The sequence below is a fragment of the Hibiscus syriacus genome, unplaced genomic scaffold, assembly GCF_006381635.1.
Source record: "Hibiscus syriacus cultivar Baekdansim isolate YM2019G1 unplaced genomic scaffold, ASM638163v2 tig00110258_pilon, whole genome shotgun sequence".
NCBI classification, from domain to species: Eukaryota; Viridiplantae; Streptophyta; class Magnoliopsida; order Malvales; family Malvaceae; genus Hibiscus; species Hibiscus syriacus.
The window spans coordinates 775,614-798,556 of record NW_024062649.1 but is presented as its reverse complement, the minus strand read 5'-3'; the positions used below and the strand labels follow the sequence as shown (position 1 = coordinate 798,556).

The following is a 22,943-nucleotide window of genomic DNA, read 5'->3' as shown; positions in this document are numbered from 1 at the left end:
GATTTCTATTATCGTGGCAACATGTTCTACCTTCATTTTCTTTGTAAAGATGTCCTTAAGAAACTTGGCATAGGAAGGCATTTTTTTGAACTGGATGTCATCATTATGCTTCTTCAATCGTTGAGGGAACGGTGGTGGAGGTCTCATATCATCTGTTGTTAGTGCTGAGAAATCTTTGGCCTTGGCCATGAATTTCTCATTGTTTGAACGATGTTTTTATGAGCCTTCATTCCTTTCATTCTCTTTAGGCATTTCATCTTGTTCATCATTTTCAGCTCGATCCTCTGGTTGTGTTATGCCATGGCGAGGACTGTTTAGGTGTTCTCCCTAAAACTTGTCATTTTGGTTGACCTGTTTTCCACTCCTTAGTGTAAGTACACTGCATTGCTCCTTCCCATGATGTTTAGTGATCTCTTTATCACTTGGGAGATTTCCTTGTGGGTGAGAATGTAATGTCGTATCAATTTGTTTCACTTGATTCTCTAATGCTCTTAGAGATGAACTATGGCTTTGCAAAAGTGTTGATTGGCTTTGTAACAAATTTCCTTGATTTTTAATTATTACAGAATGTTCGTGCATCAAGGTTTTTGTGGAGGCCATGAAATCTTTCGTCGAGGCCATAAATTCCTGTAATGATAACTCCAAGGAATTAGTATTAGAGGAAGAAGTTATACCTTTATTATTTTGCCAGGGCTGCTGCTGATGTTGATTCTGAAAGTGTTGATGGTCAGAATTATTTTGTTGTGGCCTGTAATTTGCTGCTTGATTGTTGATGTTCCCTTGATTACTCCATGAAAAATTTGGGTGATGTCTCCAACCAGGATTGTACGTGTTTGAATAGGGGTTATTATTGCTCCGATTATAGTTGCCCACAAAATTGGTTGACTCATGGTTTTCCAAACATTCACTCTCATGATGGTTTCCGTGACAAAATATGCAATATGTTATTGGTTAGCTTGACTTCTCTTACCTCATTAGGACGTTGCAAATTTTTTAACATATTAGTTATGTTAGAAAGTTGGGCAGCTACCGAATCCTTACCCTCTAATTCATATGCTCCAGATATTTTTCTGCATGTTCCCAATCTTGTATTTGGGAATTGATAATCATTATTTGCTATCCTGTCGAGGATGTCAAAGGCTTCCTCGGGAGATTTGTCCAGTAAGGTGCCATTTGCTGAGGTATCTAACATCATTCGAGTTGACACATTAACTCTATTGTAAAACATCACCACTTGCGTCCAGTCATAAAATCCATGGTTGACACATTTGTGAAGTATACTTTTGTACCTATCCCAACATTCGTACATTGATTCATCATGTCCTTGGCGAAAACTTGCAATGTCATTGCGAAGCTGTGTATTCATATTGGACGGATTATATCGAAGTAAGAAACTCTTGCACAAGTCTGCCCATGACTCCATTGAGCCGGAAGGAACTCCGCTGAGCTAGACTCTTACTCTATCGCGTAGGGAGTAAGGGAAAGGTTTAGTTTAAGCACATCTTCATGTACTCCTTGTTGTCGAAATGAATCGCATACTTCAAGGAAAGCACGAATATGATGTCTAGTTTCCTCATTGGGTGAACCACCGAATTGGCCAATAGAGTTTAACATATTAAACATCATCGGTTTAAGTTCGAAATGAGTTGCTTGTATTTCAGGTGCCACTATGCCTAGATTGAGGTCATCGAGAATTGGGTTCAAATGATCTCGTATCGCTCTTGGTATTGCAACTTGAAGATTAATTGATGCATCAGGATCTCCTAGGTCTCCCATGATGTCTTGCATTTTAAGTTGGTTTAAATGTTCTCTGGTTCTTTGGGCATGTAACCTTTGTCTAAACGATTGCTCAACTTCAGGGTCGAATGGTTCCAAAGGTTTACCAGAAGATCTCAAGGTCATGCAATAATAAAAACCTACAAAAGAAAATAGTAAACTACGTTAGACTATAAAAATATAAGGTGACAACAAAAAAACTTGTTATGGCGAATAAAAATTTCGTCAGCTACCAATCCCCGGCAACGGCACCAAAAACTTGATCGCTTGTAAATATATATATGCTAAGGAAAGCAATTCTGTGCAAGTATACACAATCGAATCAAGTAATATAAGGTAAGTGAGTTATTGTCTCTTCAAGGATTGCTCGAGAAATTTATCTTTACCACAACTAGAACTAGCTGTCACGAATTAATTCCTACTAGATTGTCAACTTAAAAACTAATATTAATAAAACAAGAAAGTGATATAATGATTGCAGAAAAGTTTGGTTGAGGAAAAATAAATATGCAGAATGCTGAAATAAAATAAAACAAAGACCAGTGTTGATTTAAATATAATGCAAACAACCTCACATATTCAGACTTATCACAGAGCACTTATGCTAAACTTTTGTATTGACAACAATTACTCTAAGTCTAGAATGAATTATTATGACTTGCTTAAGCTGCCCTACAGGATTACTAGGTATTCTTAGACGGTTGCTATGACAATACTCCTCAGCGTTAACTACAACCCTTGGTTTGTCAGACTATTATCGTAGCAATTCCTCTCAGCGTGAACTATAGGCGTTGTCTATCCTACTCTAGCGTCTATCCTTTTTAGTCAATTGAAACCCACTCCTTATCTCTAAGGTAGACAAGTTAGAACTTCACCATCCCGGATTCATTCTATTGTTCATGTAGATCTATCTTAATTCTCTCGAATCTAAGAATCACTATATAGACAAAAGGCGATCTCTCGATGCTTTTACATTGCCAAGACATGTTTTCCCAAAACCCCAGGTGATCTCTCGATGCTCTTACAATGTCAAGGAAAATTATTCAAACAATGAACAAAACAGTCATGAGCAAAAACATAATTCATCATTCATAACTCAGGAAATAATTGTTTAGGCAAAACAAAGTTTAACACCAAGTAAGACAGTCATGGTGCTATCAAAAATTCATTCAAGTATCATCGTTTAATACAACCCCAAATATATAAAGAGATTAAGAACAAAGGAAGAACGACTCCCAAAATCGGGGGCTCTATCACGACAATTCTGATCAGTACCGCGCCTGCCTTAGTGATCAGCCTTTCTCGAGACCTGATCACCGCTCTACTATAGCCTGGCTATGGAGGACACCAAGGAAGGTTGGTTGGTAAACGGTGGGAAAGCACTGCAGTTGCTTGCTCACACCTTAAGTAAAGCTCTTTTCTCTTCTTCCTTGCCTCCTTTTTTTGGCGGCTACGGCTGGTTATTTATAGGGAAGAATCTCCTAGGGCTTTGCATAATTTGGAGATTCCTTAAATAACCGTTGTTATCTGCCCAGCTTTAAAAAGGAAAGACGACTTTCAGAATAATTGAGGCTTGCTTGCACGTGAAGTAGGTCATCCAGCTGGCGTGTGACATAGGCGGTTTCGTCATACCCGCTTCAGACTCCTTAGATAAACCTTGCCTCGGCGAGATAAATCTGCTCCTCACGTTCTTATCTGTTCCATTGTCCCTTACAAATTACGTTGTCACGAATAAAATGTTCTTCCTCTGTAAGTTTCATGCACAAACACAATCCACACAACTCTTTCTCCTCAGCAATATCAGTTAAACCAAATAAATCTTGCCGAAGCAAAACTTATCCAGCACAAGCTAACATAACCTATTTGCAACTAAATGCAACTAAAATGATGTGCGTACTTTGTTTAGACGAGCAATAACTTAAGTGAAAAGATTAGAAATTGAGTCTTTTTACGGAGTTATCAAACTCTGATGCAAAAGATTCTGAGTACCTTCATGATTGCTTAGTGCCTCCGAAAAATATTTGAATACTATATGATCTTGATAGATCACTTCATAAATGACTAATGACTCTGTTAGATATCAAGCCCCTTTTTATAAGAATCTTGATTCTGAAATCCTATTAAATTATAGAAGTTTCCTGGTTCCCACTTGATAAATTCTAAGTACCTCTCGAAAATAATTGAATCCTCTAGTGTGTTCCCTATGTACTACATGATTGTTTTATCTGTTTTGAAATATGTTTCACCAAAATTTATGATTTACTGATTTACTGGCTTATGAACCATGACTACATGGTATTTGTTCTCTGATTACCGTTTTCACTGGAAAATATAATCGTTCCTGATTCATGGATCATGGGAGCTACTGGTTACTACTTGAACTATTTTTTTGGGACATTATCTGGGTAGGCTAGAGTATGGAGGTTCAACTCTGATCAAACTGGTAATTCCTTACAGACCTAAGGTGACCATTGGGTAGGCTCTAAGGCCCCGAGAAACTTTATTGGGTAGGCTCTTAGGCCCCAAGGCACTTTCTTGGGTAAATCATGAGATTGTATATGGTGTACGTATGGAGGGTAGTTATATGGTTTATTCTATTGTCACTCTTACGAGATTTTACTGGATCACGATCATGATATTACTTTTTAATGTTACATATGATTTCTACTGGATACTGTATAGGTAGGATTCTAGAGTATGGAGGTTCAGCTCTGATCAAGCTTGTAATTCCTTACGGACATGAAAAGACCCTTAGATAGGCCCATAGACCCCAAGGTATTCCCTTAGGGTGGCTCCTTTGCTGTGTGCTTATGGCAAGTCCTTATGGATGAAGTTATGGGGAAACTGTATAAAGGTGTTCAGTTGGAGGGCAGTACTATTATTTTAAAATATGTTTTAAACCACTATCATTTTTAAAGGATCTATATATTATACTCTATTTTGTTGGAACAAACTAGACATCCTATTCCAATCTCCTGAAAACTTGGTCCTTTGAATGTTTCCTCTGAAATAAAAGCATGTCTTTTACCCGAAGAAATATCAGTGGAACCTTAGCTCACCCCGAAAACCTATAGACGTCTGAATCGATAAGGAAATTTTTATGTTTGCCTATTATCTGCATATCCTTCAGCATCACTTGGTAGTTCTGTATTACTGAGCTTCCCAAAGCTCACTTTTTTACTCTCCATTTTAGGTTAAAAGAATTGATCCGGTGCAACTATCGACATCTATAATGGGAGTTCCTTTGGCTTGGGATGAAGAGTACGATACAAGTGTAATTAGGGTGCATGTTTGTCACATTTGATTTTTATAATGAGTATGAACTTGAATGATTTTAATTATGTTTGTCATAAATGAATGGTTTTATGAACTGGTATTTTATTTATAAATTATTTTATGATTTTATATGTTTTAACATAAATTTTAAATTTTCACTGGATTTTTACTGTGGGTCGCTCCGGTGGCCCTAATGTGACACCTCAGATCGGTTGAGTCACCCGCTTTGGTATGTGGGTGTTATAGTGAGCCACCGCTGATCGGAGATGGGTTGAATGGAAGTTATTTTATGTGTGAGAGAGAAAAAGAAGAAGAATAAGAAGAAGAAGGGGTTAACAGAAGTTAAGTGTCACGTCATTTAAGGGTGAGCAAAACTCAACTTGACTCGAAAAATTGATATTTTTTCAATTTCGAGTTATTGAGTCAACTCGAATTATCAATTTGGTTTTCAAATTTGAGTCGAGTTAAAATTTGGAAATTTTGAGTTACTCAAAAAAAATGAAAATTTGACTAAGTATTTTGATTGTTTTACAATATACTCCCTAATTTCATTATTTTTTTCAATTCTTTTTTCATTTTAAGTCCATTTTTATGAAATTTGAACAAGAAGCTCCTAAAACATCGTAGAATACATATATACTTTCAATTCCTCTTTTTTGATAATAAATTTTCTATTTTCAATTTAGTTCAACATTTTTCATAATTTCCTTATTTATTCATTTAGTCCTTTATTTAAAGTTCTTTTTTTACCAAATTTGAACCACATGCTCATATACCACAATAGAATACCTATTAACTTTAATTTATACTTTTTTACTAAAAATGCATTCTCTCTCTTTTTATTTAGTCCCTTAACTTTGAATTTTTCTCATATTGGTCTTTTGACTACAATTGTTTGCAAATTCTTTATTTCCATCAATTATTTGACTCCTTTATACTCTCATTAATATTTTACCCCCAAAATAATTTCTTTGAAATATAATATTATGAATATATTTTATAATTTTAGATTGTATTTATATATTAAATAACATTATAATGTGAAAAGAATAATATATATATCTATCTTATATGGTTAGAGAAAGTCGAAAATTGAAACAAATTCTTGCCATAATACTATAAATAATTATAATAAAATTAGTATAGAAACTCAAATAACTTGATTCGAATAACTCGACTCGATTTCTTAAACTCGACTAGACTCGAGAAAATTTCAAGTTAAGTTCTAGTTGTAAAATATGACTCATCAACTTGAATAATTTGAAATTTTTTGACTCGACTCGTGTTAGGTATGGCAAGATATCTTTTATTTGTAAGGAAAGTCTCATAGTGGGGGTTACGATTATGTGGGTTGGGGCTGTGGGGGCTACGGCCCCGCAGTACGGTACATGGTTAATTATGTAATTATGTACCAGGTTTTTTATTATAAATAGAGATGTAACCTAAACCTATGAGACATTGAATTGAATAAAACTTCTAGCGCCGTCTAGGCACCGAGGACGTAAGCACATTGCCGAACCTCGTTAAAAATTCTTGTGTTCTTTCGTTTTCTTTACCCGTTTCGTCAACAATTGGTATCAGATGTCAGGAGTAAAATTCAAAGTTGTGAAATTCGATGGTCAGGGTAACTTCGGATTATGGAAAACGAGGGTGAAGGATCTGTTGGCTTAGCAAGGGATCCTGAAGGCTTTGTGACCTACAAAGTCGGCGTCGATGGATGAGGAAGATTGGGAAGAATTACAACAGCGAGTGGCAGGAACCATACGATTATGCTTGGCAGACGAGGTCATGTATCACGTCATGCATCTGTCGTCTCCAGACGAAATTTAGAGGAAGTTGGAAAGTCAGTTTATGTCCAAATCCTTAACGACAAAACTGTATCTAAAGCAGTGGCTGTATGGGCTGAAGATACAGGACGATCATGATTTGGTGCAACACGTGAATGTCTTCAATCAAATCGTTTCTGATCTGGCTCGGCTTGATGTGATAATTGAGGATGAAGACAGAGCGATGATTCTGTTGTGTTCGTTGCCTCCCTCTTACGAACACATGGTGACTACTCTTACATATGGGAAAGAGACTATCAACGTTGAGGAGATTACTGCAGCCTTGTTGGCCCACAACCAGCAGAAGCAGAATGTAGGGGAAAGCTCTCAAGCCGATAGCTTATATGTCAAGGGTAATCGAGATCGTGGATGGAAACCAGAGAAGACAGGGTCTGGGAAGCGGAATTTCATATCCAAATCCAGGTATAAGAAGACGATTCACTGTTACAAGTGCAAGGAGGCGGGACATATGAAGCGAGACTGTCCGAAGTTGAAAAAGTAGACTGATGAGAAGCGTGATGACTCATCCAAGTCTGTGAACGTGGTCGAGGATGATAATTCTGATTGCAGTGAGGGTGATATGCTCTTTATTTCAAAGAATCAATTGACGGATGTTTGGATTCTTGATTCTGGATGTTCTTATCACATCACGCCAAATAGGGAATGGTTTTCGACATACAGGTCGGTTAATTCTGGTTCTGTTTATTTAGATGATGATCGATGTTGCAATATTGTTGGTATTGGTGATGTCAGAATTAAGATGTATGATGGCTATGTTCGGACGTTGAGTGGTGTTCGGCATATCCCAGATTTGAAGAATAATTTGATTTCTTTGGGCACTTTGCACAAGAATGGTTTTATCCCTAAGGCTGATGAGGATAGGGAAACCATTCGGATTGTTAAAGGAGCTTTGACTGCGATGAAAGGAAAGATGGTTGCAGGGAATATTTACAGATTGTTAGGGAGTACCGTTGCAGGTGGAGTTCATTCTGTTGAGTCCTGTGATGATACTACAAAACTGTGGCATATGCGTCTTGCTCATCTTAGTGAACGTGGTATGGCAGAATTACACAAAAGAAATTTGTTGCATGGTGTCAAAAGCTGTAAGCTCGATTTTTGCAAGTATTGTGTTCTTGGTAAACAGACTAAAGTCCGTTTCAAGACTACGAAGCACACAACTCAAGGGATTCTTGATTATGTGCATTCTGATGTATTAGGGCCTTCCACGACATCGTCTTTGGGTGGATCTAGGTATTATGTTACTTTTTTTGATGATTTTTCACGGAAAGTTTGGGTGTATTTTTTGAAACAGAAATCTGAAGTTTTTGAGAAGTTCAAGCTGTGGAAAGCTGAGGTAGAAAACCAAACAGGATGAAAAATCAAGTGTTTGCGGTCTGAAAATGGCATGGAGTACACAGATTCACAGTTCCTACACTTCTGTAAGGAGTATGGGATTCAGAGGCATTTTACAGTGCGCAAGACACCACAACAGAATGGTGTTGCGAAACGGATGAACAGGTCATTGAATGAAAGAGCTAGATGTTTGTGGTTGAATGCGGGGCTTCCCAAACACTTCTGGGCTGAGGCTGTTAACATGGCGTGTTATCTTATCAACAGATCGCCAAGGGCATCGTTGGCTGGGAAAGTTGCAGAAGAGGTATGGACTGGTCATGATGTTAGTTTTGATCACTTACGGATTTTTGGTTGTCCTGCTTATGTGCATGTACCTGCTGATGAGAGATCCAAACTTGATGCAAAATCGAAGGAGTGCATTTTTCTGGGTTACAAGAAAGGTGTCAAAGGATTCAAGTTCTGGGATCCAGTTGCGAAGAAAATTGTGATCAGTAGAGATGTCATTTTTTATGAACAGTCCATGTTGCACCAGAAGAAAGACACGACAGTGGTAGATTTCGAGCAGTTTCCAGTTGAGAAACCAGAAACTTCTCAACCGACTTCTGGTGGTTCCACTATGGATGATTTGCAGGATTATAGACTCGCCAGAGACAGGGTGAGACGAACGAATATAAAGCCTCCGAACAAATTGGATTTTGAAGACTTGGTATCTTTTGCACTTATTGTTAGCAGTGATTGTCTGATTACTTTTCATGATGCTGTCACTAGTCAGGACAATGACAAGTGGATGACATCCATGGTTGAGGAGATGGAGTCTTTGCATCACAATCGTACATGGGAGTTGGTTCACCTTCTTGAGGGTAAGAAGCCGATTGGTTACAAATGGGTGTATAAGAAGAAACCAGCAGTAACAGAAAAAGAGAGGGAGAAGTTCAAGGCTCGCTTGGTAGCAAAGGGTTTTTCACAGCAGAAAGGAGTTGATTATGATGAAATTTTTTCTCCTGTGGTCAGGCACACTTCAATCCGAGTAGTACTTACATTGGTGGCTAGTTGGGATTTGCATTTAGAGCAGATGGATGTTAAAACTGCTTTTTTGCATGGCGATTTAGAGGAGCAGATCTACATGCGGCAGCCTGAAGGTTTCACTCAACCTGGAAACGAGCATTTAGTTTGTAGATTGAAGAAATCTTTGTACGGGTTGAAACAGTCTCCGAGACAGTGGTATAAACGGTTTGACTCCTATATGATCAAGATTGGCTACAACCGATGTGAGTATGATTGTTGTGTCTATGTTAAGAGCCTTGATGATGGTTCTTTTATTTTTCTGTTATTATATGTTGATGATATGTTGATTGCTGCGAAGAACATGGATGATGTTATCGATTTGAAAACTTTATTGAGTCAGGAATTTGATATGAAAGATTTAGGTGCTGCAAAGAAAATTCTTGGAATGAAAATTTGCAGGGACAGAGACTCAAGGAAACTGTGGCTATCTCAACGGGGTTATGTTGAGAAAATGCTATAAAGGTTTGTGATGAGCAGCACGAAACCAGTTAGCACTCCATTGACAAATCACTTTAAGCTCTCATCGGAACAGTGCCCTAAGACAGATAAGGAAGCTGAAGATATGGCGAAGGTTCCGTATTCTAACGCTGTTGGTTGCTTGATGTATGTGATGGTATGTACTCGTCCTGATTTAGCTCATACTGTTAGTCAAGTTTGTAAGTACATGTCTAAACCTGGTAAGCAACATTGGGAAGCAGTCAAGTGGATTTTTCGGTACTTAAAGGGTATTGTGGGACATGGAATTATTTTTGGTAGTCAGCGAGATAATCATTTGGTTGTAGGATATGTGGATTCAGACTATGCAAGTGACTTGGATAATAGAAGATCTACGACAGGGTATGTGTTTACTCTTGGTGGAGGGCCTATTTGTTGGAAGTCTACTGTTCAATCTGTTGTGGCATTATCTACAACTGAAGCTGAATACATGGCAGCGGCTAAAGATGCAAAAGAAGCTTTATGGCTTACTGGTTTAGTGAAGGAGTTGGGTGTTCAGCAAGGTGGAGTTCAGTTGCTTTGTGACAATCAAAGTGCTATTCACTTGGCTAAGAATCAGGTGTATCGTGCTAGAACTAAACATATTGATGTTAGGTTCCACAAGATCAGAGAGTTGGTTGCATCTGGAGAGGTTTTGTTTCAGAAGATACATACTGATGAGAATGTTGCTGATATGTTCACCAAGTCAGTTACGACAGACAAGTTCAAGCATTGCTTGGACTTATTGAATGTTTCGAGTTGTTAAAGAAGTAAGGTAACCCAACCACATTGAAGTTTCCAAGGGGCAGGATATTCGCCAAGGTGGAGATTTGTTAGGTATGGCAAGATATCTTTTATTTGTAAGGAAAGTCTCATAGTGGGGGTTACGATTATGTGGGTTGGGGCTGTGGGGGCTGCGGCCCCGCAGTACGGTACAAGGTTAATTATGTAATTATATACCAGGTTTTTTATTATAAATAGAGATGTAACCTAAAACTAAGAGACATTGAATTGAATAAAACTTCTAACGCCGCCTAGGCACCGAGGACGTAAGCACATTGCCGAACCTCGTTAAAAATTCTTGTGTTCTTTCGTTTTCTTTACCCGTTTCGTCAACAACTCGACTCGACTTGACTCATTTGAATGCTCACCCCTAACGTTAGTAAAAACTAACGGGAGGTAACGACAAGAACCTTACTAAAAATGAACTAAAAGTTCAATGTCTGTACTGTAAGTTTCAAAAGTTAGGTGACCAAAATGCAAGCCCCCTTAAAGTTTAGAGACCTTTTATATACTTTACCCTTAAATTTATATAAATTAAGATAATATGAGTAGCATTAACACATAAACTATGCACTATTAATTTAAACTAAAATATTAGCTATGTACTGCCTAATCTAGTATAATATAATATATACCTATGTACTACCTAATTCAGTCCAAAATATTACCTAATCTCATAGCCTCCCAATATAGGAATACATAGGAATTAGGAAATTGCATTTTTCACATTCTAATATAATATACACCTATGTGTCGTACATATTTTTCTAAAAAAATATAGTTGAACATTTTTTTGAAATGAACGGGGACTAGTACATAAGGCTAACACTACATATCAGTGACCTGGATAGGGGATTGAGCATCAGCAGAAAGTAAATCTACAACCTCCATCAGTGGAGAGTCGAACTGGAGTAGGTTGAAATGGGGAGGGAGAGCTGTATTTGGCCAACTTGTCGGCAACTTTATTCTCCAATCGCGGAATTCATTGAAGCCAGAAAACCCAAGCATGAGAGAATAGGTTGGCTATTGCTCGAACAAGAGAGAGGTGACTACTTTTAGAATTGGTATCCGAGAGTAACTGAGCAGGTTGGACGCTATCAGTTTGGATGATGCCATGAGGAATACCTATTCTCCATGCAATAAGAAGACCTTCGTAAATGCCCCATAGCTCGGCCTGGAGGACAGAGCTTATACCGCTATTTCTGCATAAATCCGTGAGCCACGTACCATTGGAGTCATGGAGAACTCCTCCGATGAAATCATGTCTAATAACTGTCAAGACTGCACCTTTAGTTGTGAGCTTACCTATCCTGGAAGGGGTCTTTTCCACTCGGGCATGACACCATGGTTCCCTTGCTCCCTACAAGAGGTAGGGAAAGAAGATTCATATAGGTAGCCCAGATCTGATTGGATTTGATGGTTCCATCTGGGGTTGTAGGATATTGTTGAAGATTAAATCATGATGTGATCCAATTCAACATCATGTTTAATTTTGCTATTCCAACCTTTCAAGGGAACAAACTTTCTATCTTTATACATAATTATGTCTATTTCATATGCTATAACATAGTTATATTCATCTACATATATTACATCTATAGCTATAATGATAATAACTTATTCATTACTATGTGAGGCATAAGTTATTATTATATACTATAGTACACATCTTTATCTTATACACATTAATATAGTTCATATACTTAACTTATTCTTTATGTTATGTGTGTACGTACATTCGACCACAACTTGGGAGCTATATTGGAGCTAAATGGAGAAAGCAACATCAAGGAAACTTACATGGGGACGTTTAGGAGAGCATAAGGAACAATTGGTGAAAAGTTGTCCGGAGACCCGTGAGCTCATAGCTTGATTGATCTGAAGATTTGAGCTACCAGATGACTTCAATTCAGCTGGGGAGCTGCACCATCATCATCACCACTTAGAACAATTCAAATATGTCCTAAGTCAAATTTTGTGAAATCGCACCTTTTCGAGAATAGTTGTCACCTCAAGAGGTAACTTTTCACAAGGAGCTGCCATAATGTTCACCATTCTACAACTCACCTATGGCCAGCTCAGCTCCAGTTCATTCACCTTAGAACTAGCTCAAACATGAAAGGTTACCTTTCCAAACATTGTGATATTTCATGAATGATGCTGCCCATGAAGATGCCCTTTTATCAAGGAGCACGTTGGTGAAGAGATTACATCCATTGGAGGCCTAAATCACCAAGAGACATGAGACAAAGCACCATGCATATTCGGTCACCATCCACATGCCTTGCACATGGTAACTTTGGCGCCAAGATGAACAAGCATGTTACCATTCGGCCAAGGGAGATGTATCTTCATCCTTGCCGAAACATCATGACCCCTTTGAAGAGGTAGCCGAACCATCACCAAGGCAAGGGACTTCTCCTTTCCTTTAAGCATTATGTACTTTCATTAGAGACATGTATCTAACCGAAACCTTATGTGACTATTCGGCCAAACCCTCTTATTTCCTATAAATTGAGAGGCTTTCCATCATTTGTAATCATCTCATTTCATAATATAAACAAACCTTTGTGAGTTAAATCTCTCTTCAAAGTTCTTTGAGAACTTTATCGATTAAGCAAGTATATTTCTTATACTTGTGGCGTCATTCCTTCACCTTGATTCCTAAATTCCTAGATTTTATATCTAGTGGGTTGAAGACACCAACACCACCCCTCAAGCAAGTTTGTGAAGGTTAGGATTGTGTTTTCTAGCATAGTTTCTTCTTTGGCGTGTTTGAGATACAACATCACCACCATCTTCCATTCAACATCAACCATCTTCCATCAAGGCCACCAACATCTTCGTTAAAATTCCATAACCATCTCTTTTCTATCCATATTTCATTACTTATTTTTTGTTTATCCATTTCTTATTCCATTATTAATTCCATCTCTTTGTTATCTTTGTTGCAGCCATACTTATAACTCAAGGACATCAATACTTATCATTACTAGATCGGGACAACTATAAGGCTATCTATTCATTTTCATTAAAGAGTGTAGATTCAACCTACATCAAGCGGTATTCAGAGCATAGTTGAATTGACAACAAAAGTGTCATTGGCGTGCAACAACAAAAGCAAAAAGAAAAGAAGTTCAAAAAGGAAAGCAAGACTCCTACAACAAACAAAGGAGTTCAAAAACAAAAAAAAAAATCAGAAAAAAAGAAAAAAGAATTTCAAACAAAAAGAGAAAAGAAAAGCCAAGGAAAATGTCTTCAACAGACATGAACTTTGAACATTCATCTAACAGGGAGTACATTTTAATTTTAATTATGTTTAATCAAATTTTTTACTTATGAAAGTTTTCTTTCTTTTCAGATCATGGACTTTCAAAGCATTCATTAAAAGGACATGAACCTTTTCATAAAGGTACTTGTTGAATCTATTGGATGGAAGAACACTACGAAAAGAAAGCCTTTCGATTTGAGGATAAATCGATTAAAAGAAGGGGAGGATGATGTGATCTAATTCAACATCATGTTTAATTTTGCTATTCCAATCTTTCAAGGGAAGAAACTTTCTATCTTTATACATAATGATGTCTATTTCATATGCTATAACATATTTATATTCATATATATATATTACATCTATAGCTATAATGATAATAACTTATTCATTACTATGTGAGGCATAAGTTATTATTATATACTATAGTACACATCTTTATCTTATACACATTAATATAGTTCATATACTTGACTTATTCTTTTATGTTATGTGTGTAGGTACATTCGGCCACAACTTGGGAGCTATATTGGAGCTAAATGGAGAAAGCAACAACAAGGAAACTAACATGGGGACGTTTAGGAGAGCATAATGAATAATTGGTGAAAAGTTGTCCGGAGACCTGTGAGCTCATAGCTGGATTGAGCTGAATATTTGAGCTACAAGATGACTTCAATTCAGCTGGGGAGCTGCACCATCATCATCACCACTTAGGACACTTCAAATATGTCCTAAGTCAAATTTTTTGAAATAGTATCTTTTCGCGAATAGTTGCCACCTCAAGATGTACCTTTTCACAAGGAGCTGCCATAATGTTCACCATTCTACAACTCACCTATGGCCAGCTCAGCTCCAGTTCATTCACCTTAGAACTAGCTCAAACATGAAAGGTTACCTTTCCAAACATTGTGATCTTTCATGAATGATGCTGCCCATGAAGATGCCCTTTCATCAAGGAGCACGTTGGTGAAGAGATTTCATCCATTGGAGGCCTAAATCACCAAGAGACATGACACAAAGCACCATGCCTATTCGGCCACCATCTACATGCCTTATGCATGGTAACTTTGGCGCCACGATGAACAAGCATGTTACTATTCAGCCAAGGGAGATGTATCTTCATCCTTGCCGAAACATCATGACCCCTTTGAAGAGGTAGCCAAACCATCACCAAGCCAAGGGACTTCTCCTTTCATTTAAAGCATTATGTACTTTCATTAGAGACATGTATCTAACTGAAACCTTATGTGACTATTCGGCCAAACCCTCTCATTTCCTATAAATTGAGAGGCTTGCCATCATTTGTAATCATCTCATTTCATAATATAAACAAACCTTTGTGAGTTAAATCTCTCTTCAAAGTTCTTTGAGAACTTTATCGATTAAGCAAGTATATTTCTTATACTTGTGGCGTCATTCCTTCACCTTGATTCCTAAATTCCTAGATTTTATATCTAGTGGGTTGAAGACACCAACACCACCCCTCAAGCAAGTTTATGAAGATCGGGATTATGCTTTCTAGCATAGTTTCTTCTTTGGCGTGTTTGAGATACCTTTGGCGTGTTTGAGATACAACATCACCACCATCTTCCATTCAACATCAACCATCTTCCATCAAGGCCACCAACATCTTCATTAAAATTCCGCAGCCATCTCTTTTCTATCCTTATTTCATTACTTATTTTTTGTTTATCCATTTCTTATTCCATTATTAATTACATCTCTTTCTTATATTTGTTGCAGCCATACTTATAACTCAAGGACATCAGTACTTGTCATTCTCAGATCGTGACAAAAATAAGGTTATCTATTCACTTTCATTGAAGAGTGTAGATTCAGCCTACATCAGATCATTTCGCTGCTTCCAGACTTGCCAGATGGTGAAAGCAAAAAGAGAAGACCACGTAGGTTCTCCATTGGTGAGGGGTTGAACCAAATGGAGATTGGTTATGAGCCACGATTTAAGATCACTAGAGAAGAAGACATGCCTCATATCGTGAGGGACCAACCAATTCCAAATACATCGAGCACGGGAGCAGTCCCTACGAACATGGAGAATAGTTTCAAGTCCAAGACCACAAGACGAACAAGTTGGATTATCAGTCAACATACGTTTGTTGCGCTCGCAGTTCGTCATAAGCTTTTCTTTAAAGGAAAACCATATAAAAAACCGAAACCATCGAGGTAAATGGAGAGACCAAATAAATCTCCAATAGCTTTCTTTTATGTCCCATTGATCTTAGAAGTTTTGAGTATGCCGAGCTCACAAAAAATCTAAGGTCTTTGGTCCAGGGCCAAATTATCTGATTCGGGGCATCATGGCTAGTTGGAGGTAGGAATTAATGATATGAGGGATAGCATCAGCATGAACGAACAAATTGAGGGCTGTTATGGCCCATTGGCCATCGACAAAGAGAAAACTTGCAAAGCTGAGACCAGTGACAAATTGATTGGGGTCAATAGCGTGGTTTCGAAGGGGTCCGAGAGAGAGGACCCAAGTGTCCTCCCAGAATTTGATAAAATCTCCATTTCTAATCGACCAAGCGAGAAGAGGGAGGAGTTTAGGCCAAACTTTTGAGATGCCCTGCCATAGATATGAACAATGCTGCTTTAAGATCGATTGGGGACAGGTTTCAACGAACCTATATTTCTGTTAAAGCAAAGTAATCCAATAAGCGTCATTCCTAGTGAGAAGGGCGAAACCAAGTTTCATCATGAAGACCTTGTTCTGTTCATGAAGGCGAATGATTTCGAGACCAACCTTATCCATTGGTCGACAAATGTCATTCCAGCGGACTAAGAAAGTTTTAGGATGGAGAGATGAAGAACCCCATATAAAGCGCCCTATGTGTTGCTCACTGTCTTTATAGACCTTTGGGAAGGCACTAACTTGCGTAAAGTAAACATGAATAGCAGAGATGACGGATTTGGCCAAAGTAACACGACCCGCCAGAGATAAAGTTTTAATCCTATTAGTGATGAATTGGAAGTTCGAACTTATTCTACCAGTGAGGATGGGAGTGTCCATTTATTTGTGAAAGATTTCAACTTCTTGAAAGCCTAAGGCCGAGCTGATAGCAGTCCTAGTGTCCTTGTTGGTATTAGGCAAAAAATAGATTTGAATATTCTTTTTGTTCACTTTGTGACCGAAAAAATAACCAAATTATGTTAGAGTTCTTTCAATGGTGCGTGCATGGGCGATATCGACCTTAGAATACTACATAAGATCATCGACAAAATAGAGGTGTGTGATTTGGGTATTGTGACGAGCAAGCTTGAAACCCTTCCAATGGCCAGAGTTCGCCTGGTGCGAGATACATGGTCCAGGCATTCCATGGCAAGAACAAACAGGTATAGAGATAAAAGATCACATTGTTGGGCCCCTCTTTTAGGGTAAAAGGCGTAGATAAGGTGTTGTTCCACTGGATATGCATAGTTAAAGTAGTGAGACAATCCATTATGATACGGATAATGTTTGGAGGTAGGCCAGTTTCAGAAAAGGAATCCTGAATCAAATCCCATCGAAGTTTGCTGAAGGTTTTTTCAAGGTCTACCTTAATTGCCATCCATCCCTGTTTGCCTTTTAGATTACGCATGGAGTGCAGAACCTCCTGATTGATAATGATGTTCTCAGTGATTAAACGGCCTGCAATAAAAATCGTTTGGTTGGGCTTTACAAGGAGGGGCACTATGTTTTGGAGCCGTCGAACAATTGTCTTTTTAATGAGCTTGTACATGACAGTGCAGAGGCTTATAGGACTGAAATCTGAGAAAGCTTCAGGAGCATCGGTCTTGTGAATAAGGACAAGATTGGTGTGATTTATGTCTGGTTCAATATTCCCACCATTAAAAACATCTTTGATAATATTACAAACCGAGTTACTGACAACATGCCATTGCTTCCGAAAGAACTCTGCATTAAGACCGTCATGTCCGGGGACTTTCAAAGGAGCCATAGATAAGAGGGCCTCATGAATTTCAGTATGCGAACTGATACTTGCGATCAATTGTAACATCGAGTGGGGAATGCAAGGAAAACAACCACTGTAAGGAAATTTACCTTGGACGGTTATATCACAAGAATAAATGGAGTTAAAGAAGGGGACAGCTTCAAGAGAGAGCTCATCATCATCACAGCACTAGGCTCCTAAAACGAGCTTTAGGGCTAATATCCTTTTTTTTCGTTGCATTGTTTTCCTATGGAAATAAGCGGTGTTCCTGTCGCCTTGAGAAATCCAATCTAATCGAGATAGTTGCTGACAAAGAGTGTTCTCCAAATCGTGGAGTTGTTCCAACTCGATGAGAAGGTCGGCTTCGAGATTAAGCAAGAAAGTGAAGTTTTTTTATTTAGGGCATGGTGAATACCCCTGAGTCTGGCCATCACTCTTCTCTTCTTCACCCCAATATAACCAAAAACGATTGTGTTCCATTTGTTGGCAGAAGAGGTGAAGTCAGAAATGGTAGATGACAAGGTGGACGAAATGCGCCAGTTTTCTTTGACCATACAGTTGAAGTCAGGGTGCTTAGTCCACCCTGAAAAATAGCGAAACTGACGCAGTCGAGTGGTGGGATCAGCCGTACCCACACACACGAGAAGTGGGCGATGATCTGAACGCATCCAATAGAGGTGTTTAACTGCAGTGTCAGGGTAAGAAGCATCCCAATAAGAATTACATAGAACTCGGTAAAGGTGAGCGAAGTTTCGATCGCGGTTCCAAGTGAATTTCGACCCTTGAAACCCAATATCACGAAGCCCATTATTGAAAATAAAGTCCTGGAATCTTTGCTCAGATGCATGGAGTTAGAGTTATTTGGCCTATCAGACATGGTGAGAATGGCATTCCAATCTCCCATGAGGAGCCACGGTGAAGTAACGGAAGCAACAATGGCATTCAAATGGGGCCAAAGATGCTTTCTTTTCGAAGCATTCAAACTTGCATAAACGAATGTGGCTAATGAAGACTGAAGAGATACTCGTGGAACCATAAGAGACTTTACAGTGGATAAAGTGGAAGTGATTCAAAAGGATTTCCACTGGACATCATCAAACCAACATAACCAAATGCCACCCCAGAATCCGATAGCTTTAATGCGGAGAAAATACAGAAAACCAATAGAGGCGATGAAGGCATTGACTTTTCCTTCACTAGTGAAATTTTTAACAAGAACAATAAGATGAGGTTTGAATTCTCTTGAATATTGTCTAACGACCATGCGAAAAAACGAGGGTTGCCGCATTCCTGGATATTCCAACAAAGAGTCTTAAAATCAATAAAGAAAAGGGAAAATAATCTCAGTGTCCGAAAATGCCTTATAATATATGATTTTAACCAACTTTTTTTGGATTTACGAAAATGACCAACAAATTCGCAACGCGAACTCCAATTTCACAACACAGTTTCCAAATTCGCAACTCAGTTTCTGCAATCGCAACGCGAATTTCTTTCTTGCAACGCGAATTTCCAAATTCGCAACGCGATTTCCAAATTCGCAACACGTAATTTCAATTCGCAACTCGATTTCTGAATTCACAACGTGAATTTCTTTTTCGCAACACAAGTTTCCTTTTCGCAACAAGATTTTCTAAATCGCAACACGAATTTTGTTTTCGCAACTCGATTTTCGAATTCGCAACACGAATTTTAATTTCGACACAGTATTTATTTTCGCTAACACAAATGTTTTGGGTATATAAACTACGCAGCAGCAACAACTCATAACCTAAATCCCTAAATCGCAACTCATTTCATCTCCATCTATCACTCTCTCCGGCGACATTCGTTCCTATATCCAACGACATCCTTCCCCATCTCTAATTTTTTTACATAATTTTATTTCTATATAATTTTTGAATGATTTCTCTCCCAAATTATCAACTATCAACTTAATAAAGGTATGTTTTCTCTAAGTTAGTGATGATATCTAGTTTACAGCTCGTTTGTTTAGTAAATTAATTTACAATTTGTAGAATGAAATCATCTAATGTTGATCATGTTTGGATAGATTTGTGTTTTGGAGGGTCATGGGAGAATGTTCATGGTGTTTTACAATATATGCCTTTACCCATGAATCTTCAACTAAAACTATCATTAAAAAAGTTAACTTATGAAACTCTAATGTTACGTGTTGCAAATAAATTGAATTTAGAGCCCCTAAGTGGATTTAGGTTATCTTATCAGAGAAAAGGTAAAGTTTATTTGTTAACCGACAATGAAGATGTTGAACGATTCATTGCTTATATTAGTGTTTCGCAAGAAGATGATGTTACATTGTATGTTGTTGAACCTAGAAGTAGTGAAGTTGGGTCAGTAGCGGGTAGTTATCAACTAAGTTTTTCAACCCCAGTTTATGGTGCTCACAATGTACAACGTTGTTATCAACCTCAAAATTTAATGGTTCCACCACAATTTCATCACCAAGAAAATTTTGTTTCACCACATTTCCAATACTAAACACAATATCAAACACAATCTCAAAACCCACAACCTTTCCCTAATCCAAATCCCAATCAACTTTCAGCACCAAATTCCAGTTTTCGTATTGACCAGTTAGACGATGATGAGCCAACAGAAAAAATTGTGAGTACTAGTCAGTATTCAAAATTTGATCTTGGTCAATACCCGGACTTTGATCTTGGTTAATACTCAGATTTTGATGATGTTTCAGAAGAATAAACATACCCTGCGTGTAATGATTTTGATATTGGTTAATACCCGAATTTTGATGATGAAACAGCCACTGCCGAGGAAGATGTTGTTGATGATAATGAGGAGGAAGTTACGACTGTGAATGAACATGTTGAACATCTATTCTGTAATTCATATAACCATGAATAAGAAAAAGAAGAAGAAGAAGTCCCCGAAGAAAAGAAAAAGAAGAAAATGTAACGGGAGTATAACTGGAATATGCCAGAATTACTTCAGATACCGGAAGAAGAGTTGGTAAAGATAGCAGTTGATTGTTACACAAAAGTTATTCGTATCAAGAAAAATGATTATTTTGATACAAAGGAAGACTTGAAGATAACTTTGTATACGAAATATGTGGAAGATGGCTATCAACTAAAAGTTAACAAATCAAGCAAAGATCATTTCGAAACAAGGTGTATGATTGACAAAAACTGTACGTGGCGTATGATTGCAAAAAGGATAAAAGATTGTGAAATGTTTCAAGTTAGGACTTTTATTGATAAACATACATGTTCAAGAACCCAAGTTTTTCCTCACCATAGACATGCAAACAAAAAGCTGTTGGGTGGTTTTCTGGATGAGTTAATTTTTTTGAATAGCAGGGTATATCGGGGACATGAAATTATGACTGACATGAATGCTCGGTTCAATATTAGTATCTTATATTCTCAAGCTTAGAGAGCCAAATGTTATGCCTTGGAATTATTGAGGGGGTCGCCAGAAGCATCGTTTGCCCAACTGCCGGCTTATTGTCACAATTTAAAGTTGAAAAATCTGGGTCGGTAACTCATATCAAAACAAATAGAGATGGACGCTTTGAGTTGTTGTTTATCGCCATTGGTGCTACGGTTAGTAAATCAATATAATTTTGTTGACTCATTTTTGTTAGTTACATGCATTTCACATTTATATGATTATATTTCTTGTGTATATTATTTTGTAGATTCATTCGTTTATTACTTGCATGCATCCAATTATTATAGTTGACAGAGTACATTTGAAAGGTCGATATGTTGAACTATGTTTCGATATAACAATTTAAGGCAAAATGGTTTTTGGACTTGAATTGAATTTACAAAATGTATTTGGACTTAATTGAATTTATTCAAAATTTACAAAAATAATTCAAAGTTCTTTTAATTTAAAATTGAGCAAAAAAATGTTTTTATGAACAGTAAATCACTGTTTGAACAGTACCCCGAGGCTCAAAAATTCCAGTATGTAAAAGGGGAACTGATTCCCCCCAAGGGGGTACCGATTCCCTCACTGTTCATCAGCCCAACGGTCATAATATTTGAATATTATGAAGGGGTATCGATTCCCTATGAAGGGGTACCGATTCCCTCTATTCTGGGCAACCTTTTTTAGTAGAAAAATCATTCCCAAACGGCTACAAAACATCCCCAACGGCTATATACGACTTCAAACTCATTCCAAGCTATAAATACAAGCTAAGGACACTTGAAGAAACAAGAGAACAACTATCCAAGCAATCAAACACAAGAGAAGAGTTTTTCAATCTTATTTCATCTTTCTCTTGTAAATATTTTGTTCTTGTGAGCTCAATCTTGTAAACACCTACCTTAGAGAGGTTTTCTTGTTTACATTTCTTATCCTTTTGTAAAGGGGAAAGGTTCTAGCTAATCCCGTGTAAAAGCTAGGGAAAGGTTCTAGTTTAGCTCGGAAAAACTAGGGAGTTTGTAAGGTTACTCTTTATCCTCAAAAGAAAGAACAAATTAGTGAATTTGTTGGAAAATCCTTGGTGAGGAACTAAGGTAGTGGACGTAGACTTTGGTTGATAAAGTCGAACCACTATAAATCGTTGTGCAATTCTCTATCTTTCAATCTCCTTACTCCCTAAACACAAAACCGCTCCAACCCCTCTTTACAAATCATTCCGGTTGTCGTTTCGAGCTTCCGAAAATCCTAACACCTTGGAGTAAACTTATTAGCAGTAGCCATGGATGCTAACAATGGGATACTGCCAATAACTTACGGGGTTGGCAAATCTGAAACCTCTGATTCATGGACATGGTTTATGGGGTATCTTAGGGATTGCATAGGTCCTATTAGCAATATGAAAATCATATCCGATAGGGAAAACTCAATTGACAACACTGTTAGAAGGTGTTTCCCAGATGCTTTTCATGGACTTTACGGTGTTCATTTGTATAGAAATCTAAAATGAAGGTCTACTAGTATAAAAATCACAAATGGACATACTGGAAGGCTGTAAAAGCTTATCGGGAAGTGGATTTTAATAAGCATATAAATTGTTTAAGACGTGTTTTGCCTCAATGTGCTCAAACACTAGAAGATGTCGGGTTTGAAATATGGTCAAGAGTACATCAACTTGGAGAAAGATATGGTTTCATGACGTCTAATAGTGCAGAATCAATCAACGCTCTAAGTCGTCATTCCCAAAAATTA

At 37.8% G+C, this 22,943-nt stretch overlaps 2 protein-coding genes across 2 annotated transcripts in view; one reads left to right on the top strand and one right to left on the bottom strand.

Moving 5' to 3' along the window:
* The window catches only part of LOC120115122, a 99,203-nt gene that overhangs the window by 24,426 nt on the left and 51,834 nt on the right, over positions 1-22,943 (top strand). The gene's annotated exons all lie outside the window — the stretch shown is intronic.
* Positions 1-22,943, bottom strand: part of LOC120115123 — a 65,628-nt gene that overhangs the window by 29,258 nt on the left and 13,427 nt on the right. Inside the window, exons 2-4 of the mRNA XM_039135884.1 lie at positions 22,752-22,758; positions 14,209-14,223; positions 2,150-2,156 (exon numbers count right to left, since the gene is read on the bottom strand). Coding sequence (XP_038991815.1) covers positions 22,754-22,758 — 5 coding nt within the window. The 3' untranslated portion in view covers positions 2,150-2,156; positions 14,209-14,223; positions 22,752-22,753. The remainder of the gene's footprint in view (positions 1-2,149; positions 2,157-14,208; positions 14,224-22,751; positions 22,759-22,943) is intronic.